Here is a 15,486-nt window from a genome sequence, read left to right as displayed (position 1 = left end):
GAACTGTGGTGTGTATTCATCGTGATATCTACCTGCGCCCTGGACCTGTTTATATATACGAGTTCTGCCATGCCGAATTCCCTGCTGGGAGTGCCGGCTCACATGAACGAAGCATAGTCATCTTGCAGAGTCTGGTCCAGCCTGGTCCGCAACCTAGCTGCAAAGCCTGCATGGGCAGCGTCGATGACCCAATCTGGGGAAGCAAAAGTGAGGCCATGCGATGAAACCTCATGCGATTGCAATCCCAAAAGAGTGGGAGTCCCCGGAAGGATTTGGTTGTCACCAGATGCGCCAGATGCGTGTTGGGCCTCAGCCTTGCTGGCCGGGGCGCTGGCAGGTCCCGACCCAGCGGCACTGCACCGGAGATCGAAGGCAACCGCGGTCGCGGGCGGAAATGGTGGTGAGGTTTTGACAGTTGGTTTGGTGGCCTTGGGTGGCCTTGGGTGGCCTTCAGTGGTCTTCAGTTCTTTTTTGGCAGCAATAGTGGGGGCCTGCAAGCCTTTGCGCACCTTTGCGCAGCGCGGTGGGCTGATTGTAGGCTGATCGGTAGGGCCCGACTCCAGCCAGGTGCACACCTAGGACACCTCCAGGCCTGTAGGTAGTCTTCCCGACCTGTCCCGTCAATAAGCTTCCCGGGTCAATGCGGAAAGGGGGGAACGCAGGGAGAAAATGGGAAATAGCTCCTTCGCCGATCCAATCCACCGGGACTTCCAGTCGGGGTAAACTCGCTGAATGGCTCGACTATGACCCAATATTCCCCCTTCGTGACAGGACCCGTGACTCTCACCTCGACCGCCTTGAGGGGAAATGAATACTGGGAGCAAGAGTTATGCATTTATGCTTTCGAGATCACACAAAGCTTGACTTGTCGTGAACGTCATGCCCAGCCCTCCATCTATGCATGCCTCTGAGTCGAGCAATGCCCCCTTTTACTTCTCACGCTGTACTCATTGTAGGAGACGGCAAGTCTCGTCTGTAACTACTCCCAACGCGCGACTGGACCGACCAATGTGTCGCAAGGAATCACTCTTTGCCGTTCGAGGTCCAAGGACGGGACGGTTCTTACAGTCGGTCTAGACTGAAACCAGGCACTCGAATAAAGTTCGATGACGGCTACTTGTCGTCACTATTTGGAGCCAACAACTCACGATGCTACCAAAGAGTATTGCCGCATGTTTTACAAATAGGCGAGGGATTCTGTTGTTGCTTATGAAGGACATGGCTTCCTTCGTCCAGAAAGGCCCAGGCAATCAGGCATTGGAACCAATACCGTCAAGATGCTCCGAACCTTCGTCCCCGCAACCCGTACCGTGATTCCTCGGACAGCGCGTCGAGTTCATTGTCCGACCCTGCCGCCAGCGACGATATGTGCCAGACCCTACAGCGGCCGGATCCTGTCCAATGGCATGATTTCAAGCCGAGTCCCGAAGCCTTCGCGAACCGGTGAGAAGCGTACCGTCGGCGAGCATTGGTCCCAGCATCCGGACGACGCCGAGTACGACTACCACGGCCCTTGGCACAAGATTAGCGATGCCGTCAAGAATGATCACCGGCAGATCGAGGCCTACTATACCCGCATGACCAGTTCAGACGACCCCGTCTACATGGAAGAATGGCAAAACGCCTTTGTGTGGAAGTTGAGCCGTCACTCGATTGCCGAAGAGATCGTCCTCTACCCCGCCTTGGAGCGCAGTGTCGAAAAGGGCAACTACATCGCATCGCAAGATCGCCACGAACACTACAAGGTAAGGGGGTGTGGGTGAAGAAGGATGCTGGCTGATCATCACCATCATCAACACACTGTTGGCAGATTAAGGCACGTCAATGATGCTGACAGAGGGGTCTGATGCTAGCTGAAGCGAGAACTCAAGCGGTTCCAGAAGCTGCGACCCAGCAGCCCGGAGTTCATGCCGACGCTCGACCGTCTCTGGAAGGAGCTCAAGACCCACATGCAAGAGGAGGAAACCCACGACCTCGTCAAGCTTGAGGCGGCCATCAGCGAGAGCAAGTCGCGCACCATCGCCGAGAACTTCGAGTACTGGAAGGACGCCAGTCCCACGCGGAGCCACCCGTGGGTACCGAGTACTCCGCCGTGGGAGACCGTCGTCGGCTCCCTCGTCGCACCTTGGGACAGGATGATGGACAAGTGGCGGAAGTGGCCGGCTGAGGACATGGGCCGACAGCAGCAGTCGGGTACCGGGTCGCCACCAATGTAAGCCGACATGAAATTCAAGTAGTCCGTATTTTCAAGTGAATTGTAGGATCTCAAGATTAATTTTCATTCTGCGGGACATCTGTCTGTAGCTAGACTGTGAATATATCCGTCGTCCACGTACCCCTTCCCTACCCACCAACTTCGGAAACAGCCCAAATCAGCTGCTCTTGAAATTAACACCCCTGATAGTAGTGTTGAATTACTCTGCATAATCTGAATCCGATTCCTCTTCAGACTCTTCTTCCTCACAGATGACTCGAGCTTTGGTAAGAATGGTCTCACTATCGTAGTCCTCGCCCTTCGATGTGCCACGCTTAATTAAAGCAGGCGAGGCAACCAGTGCAACCGATAAATGTCGACGTCCAGGTCCAGGTCCAGGGTGAATCGCCTGCATGGAGTCCGGGTCGAATCTGAACCCATGAAACTGACCGTCATAATGGGCAACACCAATGCGTACTGAATAATGGGCCTTGGCCATTGCCATGTAGTAGGCCAAGTCGACCACATGGTCGATGATTGTTCTCAAATCATCCAAGTAGCCATTGTTGTAGGCGAACTTATCGAGCATATAACGCAATTCGTCAACGAACGCTTCCTTGTTTAACTTGGCTTTGGGCCGGTTTCCTAAGTAGTCTCCGTTCATGGAGCGGACTTTCTTCAAGAGCTCTGCCTGTTGAATGCGTGTGGAATGGTACGTTTCCATCTTTTCAAAATTTGACTCACGATAAATCGTCATATGCAAACTTTTGAGACTCGTTCCCAATTGTTCACACCAGATTGCCAACGGACGACAGAAAAGTCTTTGGGTCGCTTTCAACCATATAACAGCCTCGATGAGAAACTGCTTACGGGCTGCGTCTTTGAGATATCCGGGGCCCCATTTCATGGCTAGCTTATCGAATAATCTTGTATGTTCAGTCTTGACTTTGTCCGTCATCGGCTTGCCTGAGAAGTACGACTTGGCCATGAGCTGGATGCGGGTGCTGATAACATTCATTTTCTGTATGACCATTTCGTCATCGATGTCTTCTGATACCGTAATGTTGGACGATGCCGACAACTTGATCTCAGCTTCCTGCCATTTTTGCCGAGTAACCTGTAAGCGGTCCTCCTGCTTCTGGATAGTAATTTCATTCTCTTGGAGGGCGGCCTTCTGAGCCTGAATAATGGCTTCAAGCTCTTTGATCTGGGTATCTTTCTCTTGCTTGGATTCGTCTGTCTGGGTACCTCTCTGGTCGGTAGAAATGGACAAGATCGGGATAGCAGTGTTTGCAGAATGCTGGGGGCTCGGGTTATCTCTCAACTCCAGCTTGTGGTGCTTGTTTTGCTCGTTTTCGTAGAGTCCGGCCAAATGATCAAGCGCTTGCTTGAAGGACAATCCGGGCAGTAGATTTTTCACCTTCGCAGTGTTGCCGGGATGGTGATATCGTGTAAAATCTTGCTTGATTGTGGAATTGTTTTCGGATGGCAGAGGGACTGCCAAATCAGAACTGCCGTCATGGTTTTCAATCCTTATGAGCTTGTTGGATGACATTCTTGTATCATCATCATCGGCATCAGCCGAAGCAGGTCTCTTACGAGATCTCACCATCTCTGTTGCTTGATAGGGTTGATGGAATGGCCTGTAGAAGTCAGTGTGGGGAGAACTCGGGAAATTGGGAAGGCGAAGATGAGAGAAACCGAGGTAGTAAGTTGAAGTGAAGTGAAGTCTTGACTATCGAAGTCTGAAATAGTCACTGATATGTTTGCTACCATCAAGTTCCCCCGTGATTGCAAGAGACGATCCAGATGTAAATTTTATGTTATCTCATGCACGTAAGCTTAAAGAAACGAAACTAGTAAGAAATCCTGGACGATAAGCTGGATGGTGGCTAGATGTCAATGGTCAAGCATTGTAGTAGATAAAAGTCTGATTGTCATATATCGCGACTTATTGGGCGAGGTGACTGGAAAGTGAGGAGATAATAGGAAATGTACAAATGGCTGCTTCCATTTTCTGTTTTCCCCCTCGCAATCATCCTGGGACTCGATTTCTTTTCTTCAACCCACACGCCAAATGTCAAGATCAGCCAGAGCTCGAAGCTAACTTTCAGGTCCGACAATCACCATCATGCCTCCCGCAAAACATGGTACGAAGGTTGTAAAGGCCGGAAGAGCCTTGGTAATAGCCATCGATTTCGGTACAACGTAAGATACCCGATTTATTTCTCTTTCTCCTTGTCACGAGAGATCGTGCCTGTACTGACATTTACTCACCGCACAATAGGAACTCAGGCGTTGCCTATGGCTTCACTGGCGACAGTCATCGACCCGGCCAGGTTAAGATTGGAATTGTTCGCCAATGGCCTTCTACTGTACCTCGCAACAGAGACCTCCAGAAGGTTCCTACTCGACTGCATTACGCCGCGGATGGCAAGATCACTTGGGGTTACGAAATCCAGGATAATATCAATACTCTCCAATGGTTCAAGCTTCTTCTAATGGATAAAGCCACCATTCCTGGATACTTGAGTGACAGTACACACCTCCACGAGGCACAGCAAATGCTGAATCACATGGGAAAGGATGCCACCACCGTTACCGCCGATTATCGTAAGTGATGGGAAACAGTTATGAAATTAACAATTGTATATCTCATTCCGTTGGCTGATAATCTTGTGTAGTAAAGCTACTATGGAACCATGCGATCACAGAGATCAAACGTGAGAAGGGCGCTGGCTTGGTTGAGTCAACACCTTTCCACGTCATACTTACTGTACCAGCCGTTTGGCCTGAGACCGCCCGAAACCGTATGCGACAGGCAGCTGAGAGAGCTGGTATTCTCGACAACCGCCTTGTCGGTGCAACCAGTCTCAAGTTCATCTCAGAACCTGAGGCGGCTGCTATTTCCATACTCTACTCGGACTTTGACGACCGTCCCGGTGTGGAAAAAGGCACCAGGTTTATCGTCTGTGATTGTGGAGGTACGTATACGGAGCACCATGTAGCACAATAATGAATATTATACTGACTGAGCATATACTAGGTGGCACTGTGGTAAGCTTGATATCGTTCTTCATGGCACGACTACTTCTTAGTCTAACCAGATTGCAGGACATCATCAGTTACGAAGTCGTGAAAGTTCGACCTGAGCTGAAAATTCAAGAATGCAATATCGGAAACGGTATAAACCATGCTTAGGCTCACAGTTCATTTAACCTACTAGCTGACAATGCAATATAGGAGGCCTCTGTGGTGCCACATTCCTTGACCAGGCTTTCCACAAGACACTTATCGCAATTATCAAGCAGCCAACCTGGGACCAATTCAACCAGCGTCTGAAGAATCAAATCATCAGCGATGGATGGGAAGACTTCATCAAGCCTGAATTCGATGGTTCCGATAAACCGTGGGATATGCAACTCGCATTTGGTAGATCTATTACCTTCAGCAAGCAGGAGCTTCGCGACGTTTTTGAGCCCATTGTCAGCCAAATCGGAGATCTTATCAATGCTCAAATCAATGGTTTCGACAAGAGAGAGAAGGATGAACATGCTGCACCTGAGGTATGATCTATATGGTGATGTGTTATAATAACTTATTAGCTAACCTAACTATTGGTGTAGTTTTTATTCCTGGTAGGCGGCTTTGGCCGAAACAAGTATCTCTACGAGTATCTGAAGGAAAAGCTGGTTGTTGACAACATCGAAATATTGCAACCCCAAGGTGGCAAACCGTAAGTCGTACTTTCTCATGCCAAAGCCTTCAAAATGGATCTGTCTAACTTGGAGGGATAACAGCTGGACTGCGATCGCTCGAGGCGCTGCTCTCTCCGAGATCTTACAGAAATCTCTCTTCACTCCAATCACCAAGCGCAAGGCTCGTCAGAGCTACGGCTGGGTGGTAGAGAAGGTTTGGGATCCGAGCGCGCACAAGGAAGGACACGACGCCAAGGAGTACGATGCCGTACGCGGAGAGTGGCGAGCCCTCAACCAGTTCGACTGGCCCATCGTCGCCGGCGACGATGTGAGCTCGAGTGTGGTCCCATTCCGCTACAGCTTGACCTTTCCGATGCAACAGACAGGCCTCGTCGAATATCACTGCGACGTCTACAAGACCGCGAGCGCCAACCCCCCGGCTCGTCTGGACCGTACCGACATCAGTGTCAAAAAAGTGGGAGAGCTCCGATTGGAATTTCCAATTATGGTGGAAAGGCTTCCTGTTCGGCACAACGAAGATGAGAAGTACCGAGCCTTAGATTTTATCCAGTTCGGCGAGATTGAGGGCAACTCGATCAACTTCCGCGCTACATACAGGAACGAGACGGTTGGAGAGATGACTCTCGAGCTTGACAGCGTTGAGCCTAGAGAGGCCGACGATGGATTTTTCGTGGCCTGATTCACGAATGCTGCTACCAATTCACCATTCGACATACCTAACCAGATGAAAGAGCCTGGAAATTGAGGATGAAACATAAGTTTCGGACATGGAGTTGCCAAATCAACTATTGACTAGCTATTCAGGGATGGAAAACACTGCTTGTTGGTTCTGATATGTAGCCGATCGCAGAATGAATTGAGATGATGATTCATCACGGTATGACATGGCATTGGTAGCTAGATGTTGCAATTGGGATCAAGCCCCTGACGCCTCACGCATAAGCCACCCAGCCACATGTACTCCGCCAGTCCGCCGCCATCCAAGTTCCAAAAATAAGATCCTGACTGCATCCATGCAATGCAATGCAACCCCCGATCAAGACAAGAGAGTGCGATAGGCGAACTGTATCTTTACACCAATTTAGTCAGTTATACTTTTTCTGCACATAATCCGCGTCTCAAACGCCAGATTGAACGTTAAAGATCCCTAAGCGACCGGCGTCTCCTCCAACTGCTTTCGAGTCTAGCAAGCAAACAAGCCAATGGCGTGACACATGGGCTCCCATCTCGCCACCGCCCAACCGCCACCAGCGCTTGTCTGTGCTAGCCTGGTACGATGGATAAAGCCAAGCGGACCCCGTGGGGTAATCGGCCTCCATAAGACAAGTTCAACTCCCGTTGCGTGGTGCTTGTGCCACTCGATTAGCGATAACCACCCGTCTGTCCACTCGACTTCGCGGTTTCTGGAGCCACTAGCAACAAGCCCTCACCAGGTACCGGAGCAGACGTGAAGGAAGTCGTAGCATCGGTTAGCGGTAAGAGCAGCAGCAAGCACACAAGCGAAACCAAGTCACTGCCGGCGTCTACCCATCGTCGATAGTCAATCATGTCGCAAGCCTCGCTGGCCCTGGCCGTCGTCGCCTCTGCCGTTGGGAGCATCATCGCCGTGAGCCCGCCCAACAAGAACGGCGACACAGCCCCCGCGACTGGCGACGTCCTGCGCTCCCTCAAGCTGACGAGCCTGCCCGCCATCTTCGTTGCCGCGGCCCCCATCGGCCTGCTGGCGCTGCAGTCGACGCGGCTCATCCTGAACTACCCGAACTTCCCGCCGGGTGTGCTGGGATACGGCGCTCAGAACGGCCTGAACCCGAACCTCTTCACCTGGACGCCCGCGACGGCTGTTCCCCTAGCACTGCTGCTCTGCGCTGGCATCCCGCTGCGTCTGGTGGCGTACGCGTCGCTGGGCAAGAACTTCACCTTCACGCTGTCCAAACCCGACGCCCTCAACACGAGCGGCATCTACCGCTACGTCCAGCACCCCAGCTACACGGGCATCTTGGTCATCGCCGGCTGCGTCATCTCCCTCTTCTTCCGCTCAGACGGCCCCGCCACTTGCTGGATCTCGCCCCGCTGGTTCCCCGCTGTGCGCAAACTGGTTCTGACCCTTGCTCCTATCTACGTCTCGCTCATGGCCTTCACGATGCGCACGCGCATCCGCGACGAGGAGAAGATGCTGCGTGCTGAGTTCGGCGCGGACTGGGAGGCTTGGCATGTGAGAACTGCTCGACTCATCCCGGGCATCTTCTAGTCTGACTGAGAGGTGGCTGCATCCGTCTTCTGCTCAATACACGTCATTATCACGCACGCTATTACCTGTGCCTAAAGACCCAAATCACACCAAAATCACACACTCGCCCCGTCAGCTTATTTCGATGTTCATTCTCAGCGTGGTTTCAATCATCCTTCGTCGGTAGTTATTCGTTTAGTTTCGACCGTCATAACCTGAGTAAGATGTACATAAACATAAAATGAAGTATCATCATACACCGTCCACTGATATGAGCTATAGTACATGGTTTCTTTATGTGCGTGATCATTATGCAAGAAGCGCCTTAAAACAGCGGAGCAGGCGGCTGCAGCGGCAAAGTAAATAGACACTTCGTCTTCGGGTCTAGCGGCAGCGAGTCTTTCGTGGGATCTTCATCTTTGCAGTCGACGTTGTCTTGGAGCGCGACGTCAGGCGTGAGCCCGTAGCTGTCGATGAGCTTCTGCATGATGCTCTCCTGGGGGTAGCCGTCCTTGTCGACCATGACGACCTGACGCCATTTGCCGTTACCGTCGTCGCGGCACGAGGCGGCAGCGCCCCACTGCCCGACTGAGTCGCGGCACGTGTTGCCGTTGGCCGGGTTCGTGTTGTCGGAGACGCTCAGCTGCATCCCCTGTGCCCGCAGCGCGAGCCCCGCGCTGTACACGCGGAACGTGTCGATGACGCCCTTTTGCAGGTCCGCCTGCGTCACGTTCTGGCTGTACCCCAGGAAGGCGCCCTGCGCGATTATCTTCAGGATCCCCGCATTGGCGTCGTCCACAGGCGCGTCGAGGATCTTCTTGAACGACGTCGAGAGTTGGTTCTGGTAGCCCGTGACTACGTTGCCCATCTGGCCGGCTACGTTGGACCAGGTGACGAACTTGTCCGTGGGCTCTGGGACCTTGACTTCGCCCACTATGCAGCGCAAAGAGATGTTTGTCAGTCGATATGTTCTCACGATTTGAGGATACGGGCACGTCTTATGGGCAAGCATAACGCAGATGGTATGTATGATGACGATGACGGATGGGTGGGTGGATGAACTGACTGATAAAGTTGACGCCTTGAGTCAGGGCGCTTGCCCCCGTTGCCACGGGGCCTGTGAATGGGATAAGGCCGAGGATGGTGGTCATAGCCTTGTAGAGGTTCTTCATGGGCGTCACGTCGTCCTTGGGCTTGATGCTAAAGTCCGAGACGACGCCGGGCAGCGTCAAGCTAATAATGCTCGAGGCGAAGGTAATGGCTGTGTTGAGCGAGTTCATGTAGCTGTTCCAGTTCTGGATGGCGATGAGGGCGTACCACTGCGGCATCTCAACGGGCACGCATGGCTGTCCGGCATTGCAAAAGTTGTCGAGGCCACTGTCAACATCACGGGTCAGTCCGTCGGCTCAAGATCTCTACCGCCATCAATGGCACCGCCATTTCTTGCATCGCAAATGCTGATTGGCTGGCTAGTCGAGTCACATACCAGAAGAAGTTGGGTGCGCCGAACGACTGCGCTAGAGCCTGAACGTTGTTCGTCTGCGCCTTGGTAACGTTGGCCTTGGTCCAGGCCGCGAGGAACTTGTCCAGGTCGAGCTTCTTCCAGGTGTCGACCGACAGCACCTCGGCAGGGCATGATGTGGCGCTCGTGGCGGGAAGCGACGACGAACCGTTTCCTCCTTTGCTAGGCGCGGCGGAGGAGGCGGCCGCTGCCGCCGGTTGCACCTGTGCTTGCTGCACGACGACGGGAGTCGCCGCGACGTGGTGCAGTGCGGACATTGCCGCGATGAGGGTCGTGGCGCGCATGGTCTAATTTGAAGAAACCGGGAATTCCTACTGCCAATAGAGCTGCAACCAAAGTATGGAGAAAGAATGAGTGGATGCCGGCACTGCGGTCGTCGAGATAGAACACTGTATGTGTGTGTATAAGAGATAAATAGCAAGCAGAACGAATGAAGCCAATAAAGATCGTGGTGGGAAAGGAAAGAGAGAGAGAGAGAGAGAGGGAAACTCTTGCTTAAGCAGTTCGACTTGCTGAAAAGATATACCCAAGATATACCTGCTTATCACTTACTTAAGAGATGCCTTTTCCCACTGTTTGTGCATCTTTGGTCGAGCAGCTGGGCGTGGATTGACCTTGATCGCCAACCATCCATACATACGTCAACCCCTTACTCCTCTCTGCGAACCTGGCAGTTTCAATCTACACGAGCCATGGCATCCGATGATCCGTCTGTCGTCACCAAACTGTATTGTCGACCTGACCCGAGCGTGTGCATACCGTCGAAGTATGAAGCGATCTCTTTCTATTCTTGGGTAATGGAACACGGGAGACAGGTCCTGCCTTGTTGTGAGAATTACCAAGAGACGCGCATGAAAACTTTAAAGCGACATATCTGGTGGTTCGTATGGGGTTTGTCGGCTCCGAGAGCCCATTGAAAAGTACCAGTTTGGCAAATGTTCTTCAATGGGCGGTCGATCTGAAACCTGGTTGTGGCCGGGCTCCCCTGGAATGCATGACGGGACCTGACTCGCGCCGCGCACCGCCAGTCCGCAGTCTGCTAACTGCTGGGAAGAGCCGCCGTCACAGCCGCTAATTCTGAGGCTGAACTGCACAATAGTGCTGAACTGCACAATAGTTGGCATTTTGGCAGCAAGGAAAACTGTCCAAACTTCTGACGGGTTGGGAGGGACGGAGGGCTTCAGTAGGGGTCCTGGTAGCTGGGCACTCGCCACAGCCACAGTGGGGGGGGATTTCATGTTTCGTGTGGTGCACCCTCTCGACCCTGCGCGGCTCATTCCGTCTCTCTCTGTCTTGTCAATTGACCAACAACCAACAACAAACCAAGATTTGCACACCTGCACCATTATCTTTTTCTTCTTCATGTATATCCAGTTGGGTACGTAGTGAGTGCTTCCCAGAGGTGTTTTATCAATTACAACGTCATTCATACTCCCTTGCTTTTGGGAACCCCCCAATGCCCATCCCATTCTTTCCCCAATGGTATCGCGTCGTATCTTGGTCCATCTCGGGCCAGGCGCGGGGGTCAGCACGGAGCATCGGCGCGAAACTTCGGAGCATCAAAGGAAACCAGCCTTTTCCCACGCCTCGAAGGCGTAGCAATACCCGACAGTCCATGAGTATTCTGGGATTTTGCATCTGCTGTTCCTCATTGCATTCGAGAGTCACTACATCCGCCAGCAATCAAATGTTGGTCGTCAATCTTACTCAAGTGGTATCTCAGGTCGTGACTGACTCGGAATGTGGGGGGCCATCTGCCCACTCTGCTGCACAATGGAGATGACTGCTGCAGGTGGCCGTCTCCAATGGCCAAACATCGAGGGAATCAGGTGTTATTCCCGTCTGACATTTCCACATGGCTTGGGCTGTTTCGCGTACTGTTCCCATCTCCCATTCGATACGCGTTCTCCAGTCTTATGACTTAAGTGAAGTGCGCAAACTGGATGAAATTTCTTATAGGTCTGTTTTGATCTGCTTTCTATGATATGAAGCTTTGAAGAAGAAAAGAAGAAGAAAGCAAAAAGAAATTCCGAGTGGTTAGCTGCAATCTCTCTCTGGGCGACCGGGCTCCTATAAACGATTCTATATACTGCTGCCATCGCTTCAATGCAACGACATGCTCATCGTGATTGGAGGGTTTCGTCGAATTAGAGTTTGCCAAGACAACATGCTGTCCGTTCATTCGACGACCCCTTACAGCCAAACACGTTATACACCGGCTCATTCCGGCCCATCACCACCCAGATCTGTTGGGTAGGCTCCATCCTCATGCTTATGGGGTGGGCCGATATCCATCAAGACGGCATCATGATAAAGTCCGTCAACCCGATGGACCAGGAGCCTGAGCGGCGGACGGTCGGACGGTCGGACGGTCGGACGGTGAAAGAGAGATACGATGCTGTTCTTAGACAGCTGAGACCCCTCGAATCGTAGTTGGGCTATCTTTCAAGACGCGACTGCCTTCTTCTCTTGATTCCTTGTCCCTCTAGTGACGAGACGAAAGCCGCCGAAAGTAGTATCTGGCCAGTGAAGACAACAACCAGCCAACATTACGCGGTTCTCAAGCGCTCTCGAAAATGTCGACTAATACCCCTGAGCCGACCTCCACGGAGCCGGTTCGTCCTGCGACGGCGGACCTCGAAGCCGGAAAGCCTCACATCACCGATTCTATAACCGAGGCCGAGTCGAGCCACACCAAGAGTGAGGAGGACTCCAACTTAGTGGACTGGAACGGCGACGATGATCCAGAGAACCCGCGAAACTGGTCGGACGGCACCAAGATGGTGCATGTGGCCACTGTCAGCATTTTCGTCTTAATAGCGTGAGCAAACCCCCATGTTATTCAATCTCTTCGCCAGGACAGGATGAAAGATAACTGTCCCGCCTTTTTGGCCTGTTAGCCTGTGCTGACCGGAGACCCCTGATGGCACGATTAGTAACCTAGCCTCGACCATGTTCGCCCCAGGCGTCGCCGACCTCGCCCTCGAGTTCGGCGTCCGCAATACCATTGTGGTGCTGATGACAGTCAGCATCTACGTGCTGGGCTTCGCGCTGGGCCCGCTGATCCTGGCCCCGCTGTCAGAGCTCTACGGGCGCCTGATCGTCTACCACTTCTGCAACCTGGGCTACATCGGCTTCACCTTCGGTTGCGCTTTCAGCAACGACGTCGCCGTGTTCCTCGTCATGCGCTTCTTGGCCGGCACCATGGCTTCCGGCCCGCTGAGTGTGGGCGGCGGCACCGTCGCGGACCTGTACCCGCCTCAGCTGCGCGGAAAGGCCATGTCCATGTTCTCGCTGGGGCCCCTGCTTGGACCAGTGAGTTACCCCTTTACCTTTACTACGTGTTCTTCACTTTACTCTCTTGGAGCTCAACGACACTTGCTGACGAATATGGACATAATAGGTCATTGGGCCCATCGTTGGTGGCTATGTGTCGCAATACATCGGGTGGCGCTGGACTTTCCGCATTATCTTGATCCTGGTAAGTCCTATCAAGGGTCTACAAGAGGGGAAGCTCAGAAACCATGACCTCTAGTTTCTAACCAAGACCCACAGTCCGGCCTCTCCGCCGCCTGCACCGCCATCTTCACCCGCGAGACCAACAGCGCTGTCCTGCTGCAGCGCAAAGCCGCCAAGCTGCGCCGCGAGACGGGCAACGAGCTCCTTCGCCCCAAGACGGCAAAGCAGCAGACGCCGCGCGAGATGTTGCTGAGCGCCATCGTGCGGCCCATCAAGCTGCTCGTCTTCTCGCCCATCGTCCTGCTCATGTCGCTCTACACGGGCATTATCTTCGGCCTCATCTTCTTGCTCTTTGCCACCATTCCCGCCATCTTCGCGCCCATGTACGGCTTCAGCAAGGGCGTCTCGGGGCTCTGCTATCTCGGCCTGGGTATCGGAATGGCTTTGGGGCTGGTGGCATTCTCCAAGCTCAGCGATAACATGCGTACGTCGAAACCATTTTCCTTTTCTCCTCCGTCCCTTGGTTTTAGATCCTGTTCGATACCCTATAGACCAGGCGTGTACTGACTTGTCGGGCATCCAGTGGGTCGCAACGGAACCCCCAAGCCCGAAGACCGCCTCATTCTCATGAAGTGGGTCGGTACCATCTGCCCGCTGGGCATGTTCCTGTACGGCTGGACGACGTACTACCACGTGCACTGGATCGTGCCGATTCTGGGGACCTTCATCGTCGGCGTGGGCGCCCTGTTCGTCATGATCCCGGGCCAAATATACCTGGTCGACGCGTTCGGCGCCCAGGGCGCGGCGTCGGCGCTCGCGGCCAACCTGCTCATCCGCTGTCTGTTCGGCGCGTTCCTGGACCTCGCCGCCGACCCCCTGTACCACCATCTCAACGTCGGCTGGGGCAACAGCGTGCTGGCATTCATCACATTGGCATTTACCCCTGTGCCTTGGCTGTTCCACAGGTATGGCGAGGCGATGCGCAACCGTTTCCCCGTGGACCTGTAAGTAAGGGGTTTTATTTATTTATCCGCGATTCACACTATGGCTATCCTAGCACAAAGTGAGCAGGTCGAGTGGTCACATATTTCAGGGGTAGAGCATGATGGTCAGCCAATATGAAATGGAAAAGAACGAGGTACGTTAAAGATGAGGCAAATAAGCCATGAATACGGGATGTCGTCGTGGGTATAGGACGTCACGGACTAATCTATGCAGCGATATATCATTTCACTATTCCACACCTAAATACTAATATAAGCCTTTGGCACCTAATATCATTGTTTATATCACCAACAACAATATACGAGAAGATACGCCCGTGTAAAATTGTTCGTTTTCTGGAAGTGTCATCTAGTCGTTGTCTCTCTCCGTCGAGTAAGATTTCCAAGACTGGCAATTGTTAATGGGTTGGGCCACTGTACGTCTCCTTTTAAAGCAAATATGTTTGGTGAGGCAAGCTGAACTCATGAAAGTTGCGCCTGAAGCTCCTTCTACAATACCAGGAACTTTTTATTCTTTTTTTGGTCTTCGGCTCAATGAAGGTATGATCCCAGCGGAAACGAAACCTTATAATTGTGACTCTTTAAATCTGCGCACGCAACCAAGTGGCCATTAATATACCCAATGGCCTGAAAACTGTTTTATAACAAATCTCTTAATCGACCGAATTCAAATAGGCTGAATAACCTCATGGCAGCTTCCTGGCTTTCTCCCGTTTACGTAACTTGTTTGACGACAAACTTGAATACAAATCCGCTTCAAGACATCGACGTCATTACCGCACCGTCCTCTTCTTTTTGGGACGACATATCACTCTAGCGCAGAATTATTTGTAGATTTATCTCATTTCCCCTTTCTTGTGTCGGTACAACAACTAGGATGGCGATGCCTCATTTACTCGACGACCAGCGGCCACTAGAAAAGCAGAAGACGCTGAGGGCTACCAAAGTCTTGCTTGTGCCTGGCCCCTTCGGGCCTCAAACACACTCGCGGGATATGTGCGTATGTATTGGTTATGCTTGTGAGACTGAAGTGTTGAAGGAGGGATTGAATCGGCTGGACAGTTACGCTGAGGAACACCTCTGATCCTTATCACGGCCTGTTATCAATGTTCACAGAAATATTTAAAACTTCACGTCCAGCATTCTTTATGCGCATTCGGTGTGTATGCATGGAACCCCGTTGCTGCTGCTGCGGTCGCATCCGTCGGTTGGCAGAGATCCATCTGGGTCGGCATCCCATGGCTTTCGAAACCGGCAAGCGATAACCCAGCATATAAGCTCCCGGGAGTTGAGCTACCAACAGTGCTGATAGATAAGCTCTATGGTCGCAACCTGAATGGGCTCTATCAATTCTCCGGCTT

At 52.5% G+C, this 15,486-nt stretch overlaps 8 protein-coding genes across 8 annotated transcripts; 4 read left to right on the top strand and 4 right to left on the bottom strand.

Moving 5' to 3' along the window:
- Window positions 1-98: 98 nt before the first annotated feature.
- Window positions 99-835, bottom strand: PG998_011397 (uncharacterized protein; the record flags this gene model as incomplete). Its single annotated transcript, XM_066878213.1, has 2 exons — window positions 99-575; window positions 788-835. 2 exons carry the CDS (start codon window positions 833-835, stop codon window positions 99-101), a joined length of 525 nt encoding a protein of 174 aa, XP_066727267.1.
- Window positions 836-1,277: 442 nt separating this feature from the next.
- On the top strand, window positions 1,278-2,216 carry PG998_011396 (HHE domain protein; the record flags this gene model as incomplete). The annotated part of the gene is made up of 2 exons (XM_066878212.1): window positions 1,278-1,745; window positions 1,854-2,216. 2 exons carry the CDS (start codon window positions 1,278-1,280, stop codon window positions 2,214-2,216), a joined length of 831 nt encoding a protein of 276 aa, XP_066727266.1.
- Window positions 2,217-2,414: 198 nt separating this feature from the next.
- PG998_011395 (uncharacterized protein) lies at window positions 2,415-3,749 on the bottom strand (the record flags this gene model as incomplete). Its single annotated transcript, XM_066878211.1, has 1 exon — window positions 2,415-3,749. The coding sequence occupies one exon, from the start codon at window positions 3,747-3,749 to the stop codon at window positions 2,415-2,417; it is 1,335 nt and encodes a 444-aa protein (XP_066727265.1).
- A 576-nt stretch (window positions 3,750-4,325) lies between these two features.
- Window positions 4,326-6,592, top strand: PG998_011394 (uncharacterized protein; the record flags this gene model as incomplete). The annotated part of the gene is made up of 8 exons (XM_066878210.1): window positions 4,326-4,402; window positions 4,482-4,807; window positions 4,879-5,178; window positions 5,241-5,251; window positions 5,309-5,378; window positions 5,438-5,760; window positions 5,821-5,930; window positions 5,995-6,592. The coding sequence occupies 8 exons, from the start codon at window positions 4,326-4,328 to the stop codon at window positions 6,590-6,592; spliced, it is 1,815 nt and encodes a 604-aa protein (XP_066727264.1).
- An 867-nt stretch (window positions 6,593-7,459) lies between these two features.
- PG998_011393 (uncharacterized protein) lies at window positions 7,460-8,161 on the top strand (the record flags this gene model as incomplete). Its single annotated transcript, XM_066878209.1, has 1 exon — window positions 7,460-8,161. One exon carries the CDS (start codon window positions 7,460-7,462, stop codon window positions 8,159-8,161), a length of 702 nt encoding a protein of 233 aa, XP_066727263.1.
- A 304-nt stretch (window positions 8,162-8,465) lies between these two features.
- Window positions 8,466-9,946, bottom strand: PG998_011392 (uncharacterized protein; the record flags this gene model as incomplete). Its single annotated transcript, XM_066878208.1, has 3 exons — window positions 8,466-9,073; window positions 9,207-9,517; window positions 9,627-9,946. 3 exons carry the CDS (start codon window positions 9,944-9,946, stop codon window positions 8,466-8,468), a joined length of 1,239 nt encoding a protein of 412 aa, XP_066727262.1.
- Window positions 9,947-10,522: 576 nt separating this feature from the next.
- Window positions 10,523-10,900, bottom strand: PG998_011391 (uncharacterized protein; the record flags this gene model as incomplete). Its single annotated transcript, XM_066878207.1, has 1 exon — window positions 10,523-10,900. The coding sequence occupies one exon, from the start codon at window positions 10,898-10,900 to the stop codon at window positions 10,523-10,525; it is 378 nt and encodes a 125-aa protein (XP_066727261.1).
- Window positions 10,901-12,238: 1,338 nt separating this feature from the next.
- PG998_011390 (MFS transporter) lies at window positions 12,239-14,129 on the top strand (the record flags this gene model as incomplete). The annotated part of the gene is made up of 5 exons (XM_066878206.1): window positions 12,239-12,483; window positions 12,599-12,977; window positions 13,066-13,143; window positions 13,218-13,605; window positions 13,705-14,129. The coding sequence occupies 5 exons, from the start codon at window positions 12,239-12,241 to the stop codon at window positions 14,127-14,129; spliced, it is 1,515 nt and encodes a 504-aa protein (XP_066727260.1).
- Between the last annotated feature and the right edge of the window lie 1,357 nt (window positions 14,130-15,486).

Source organism: Apiospora kogelbergensis (genome assembly GCF_038363985.1).
Source record: "Apiospora kogelbergensis strain CBS 113332 chromosome Unknown utg000007l_segment0_segment0, whole genome shotgun sequence".
In the NCBI taxonomy this organism is placed as follows: domain Eukaryota; kingdom Fungi; phylum Ascomycota; class Sordariomycetes; order Amphisphaeriales; family Apiosporaceae; genus Apiospora; species Apiospora kogelbergensis.
Note: the sequence above shows the minus strand (reverse complement) of the source record. Positions and strands in the feature narration are given on the sequence as shown.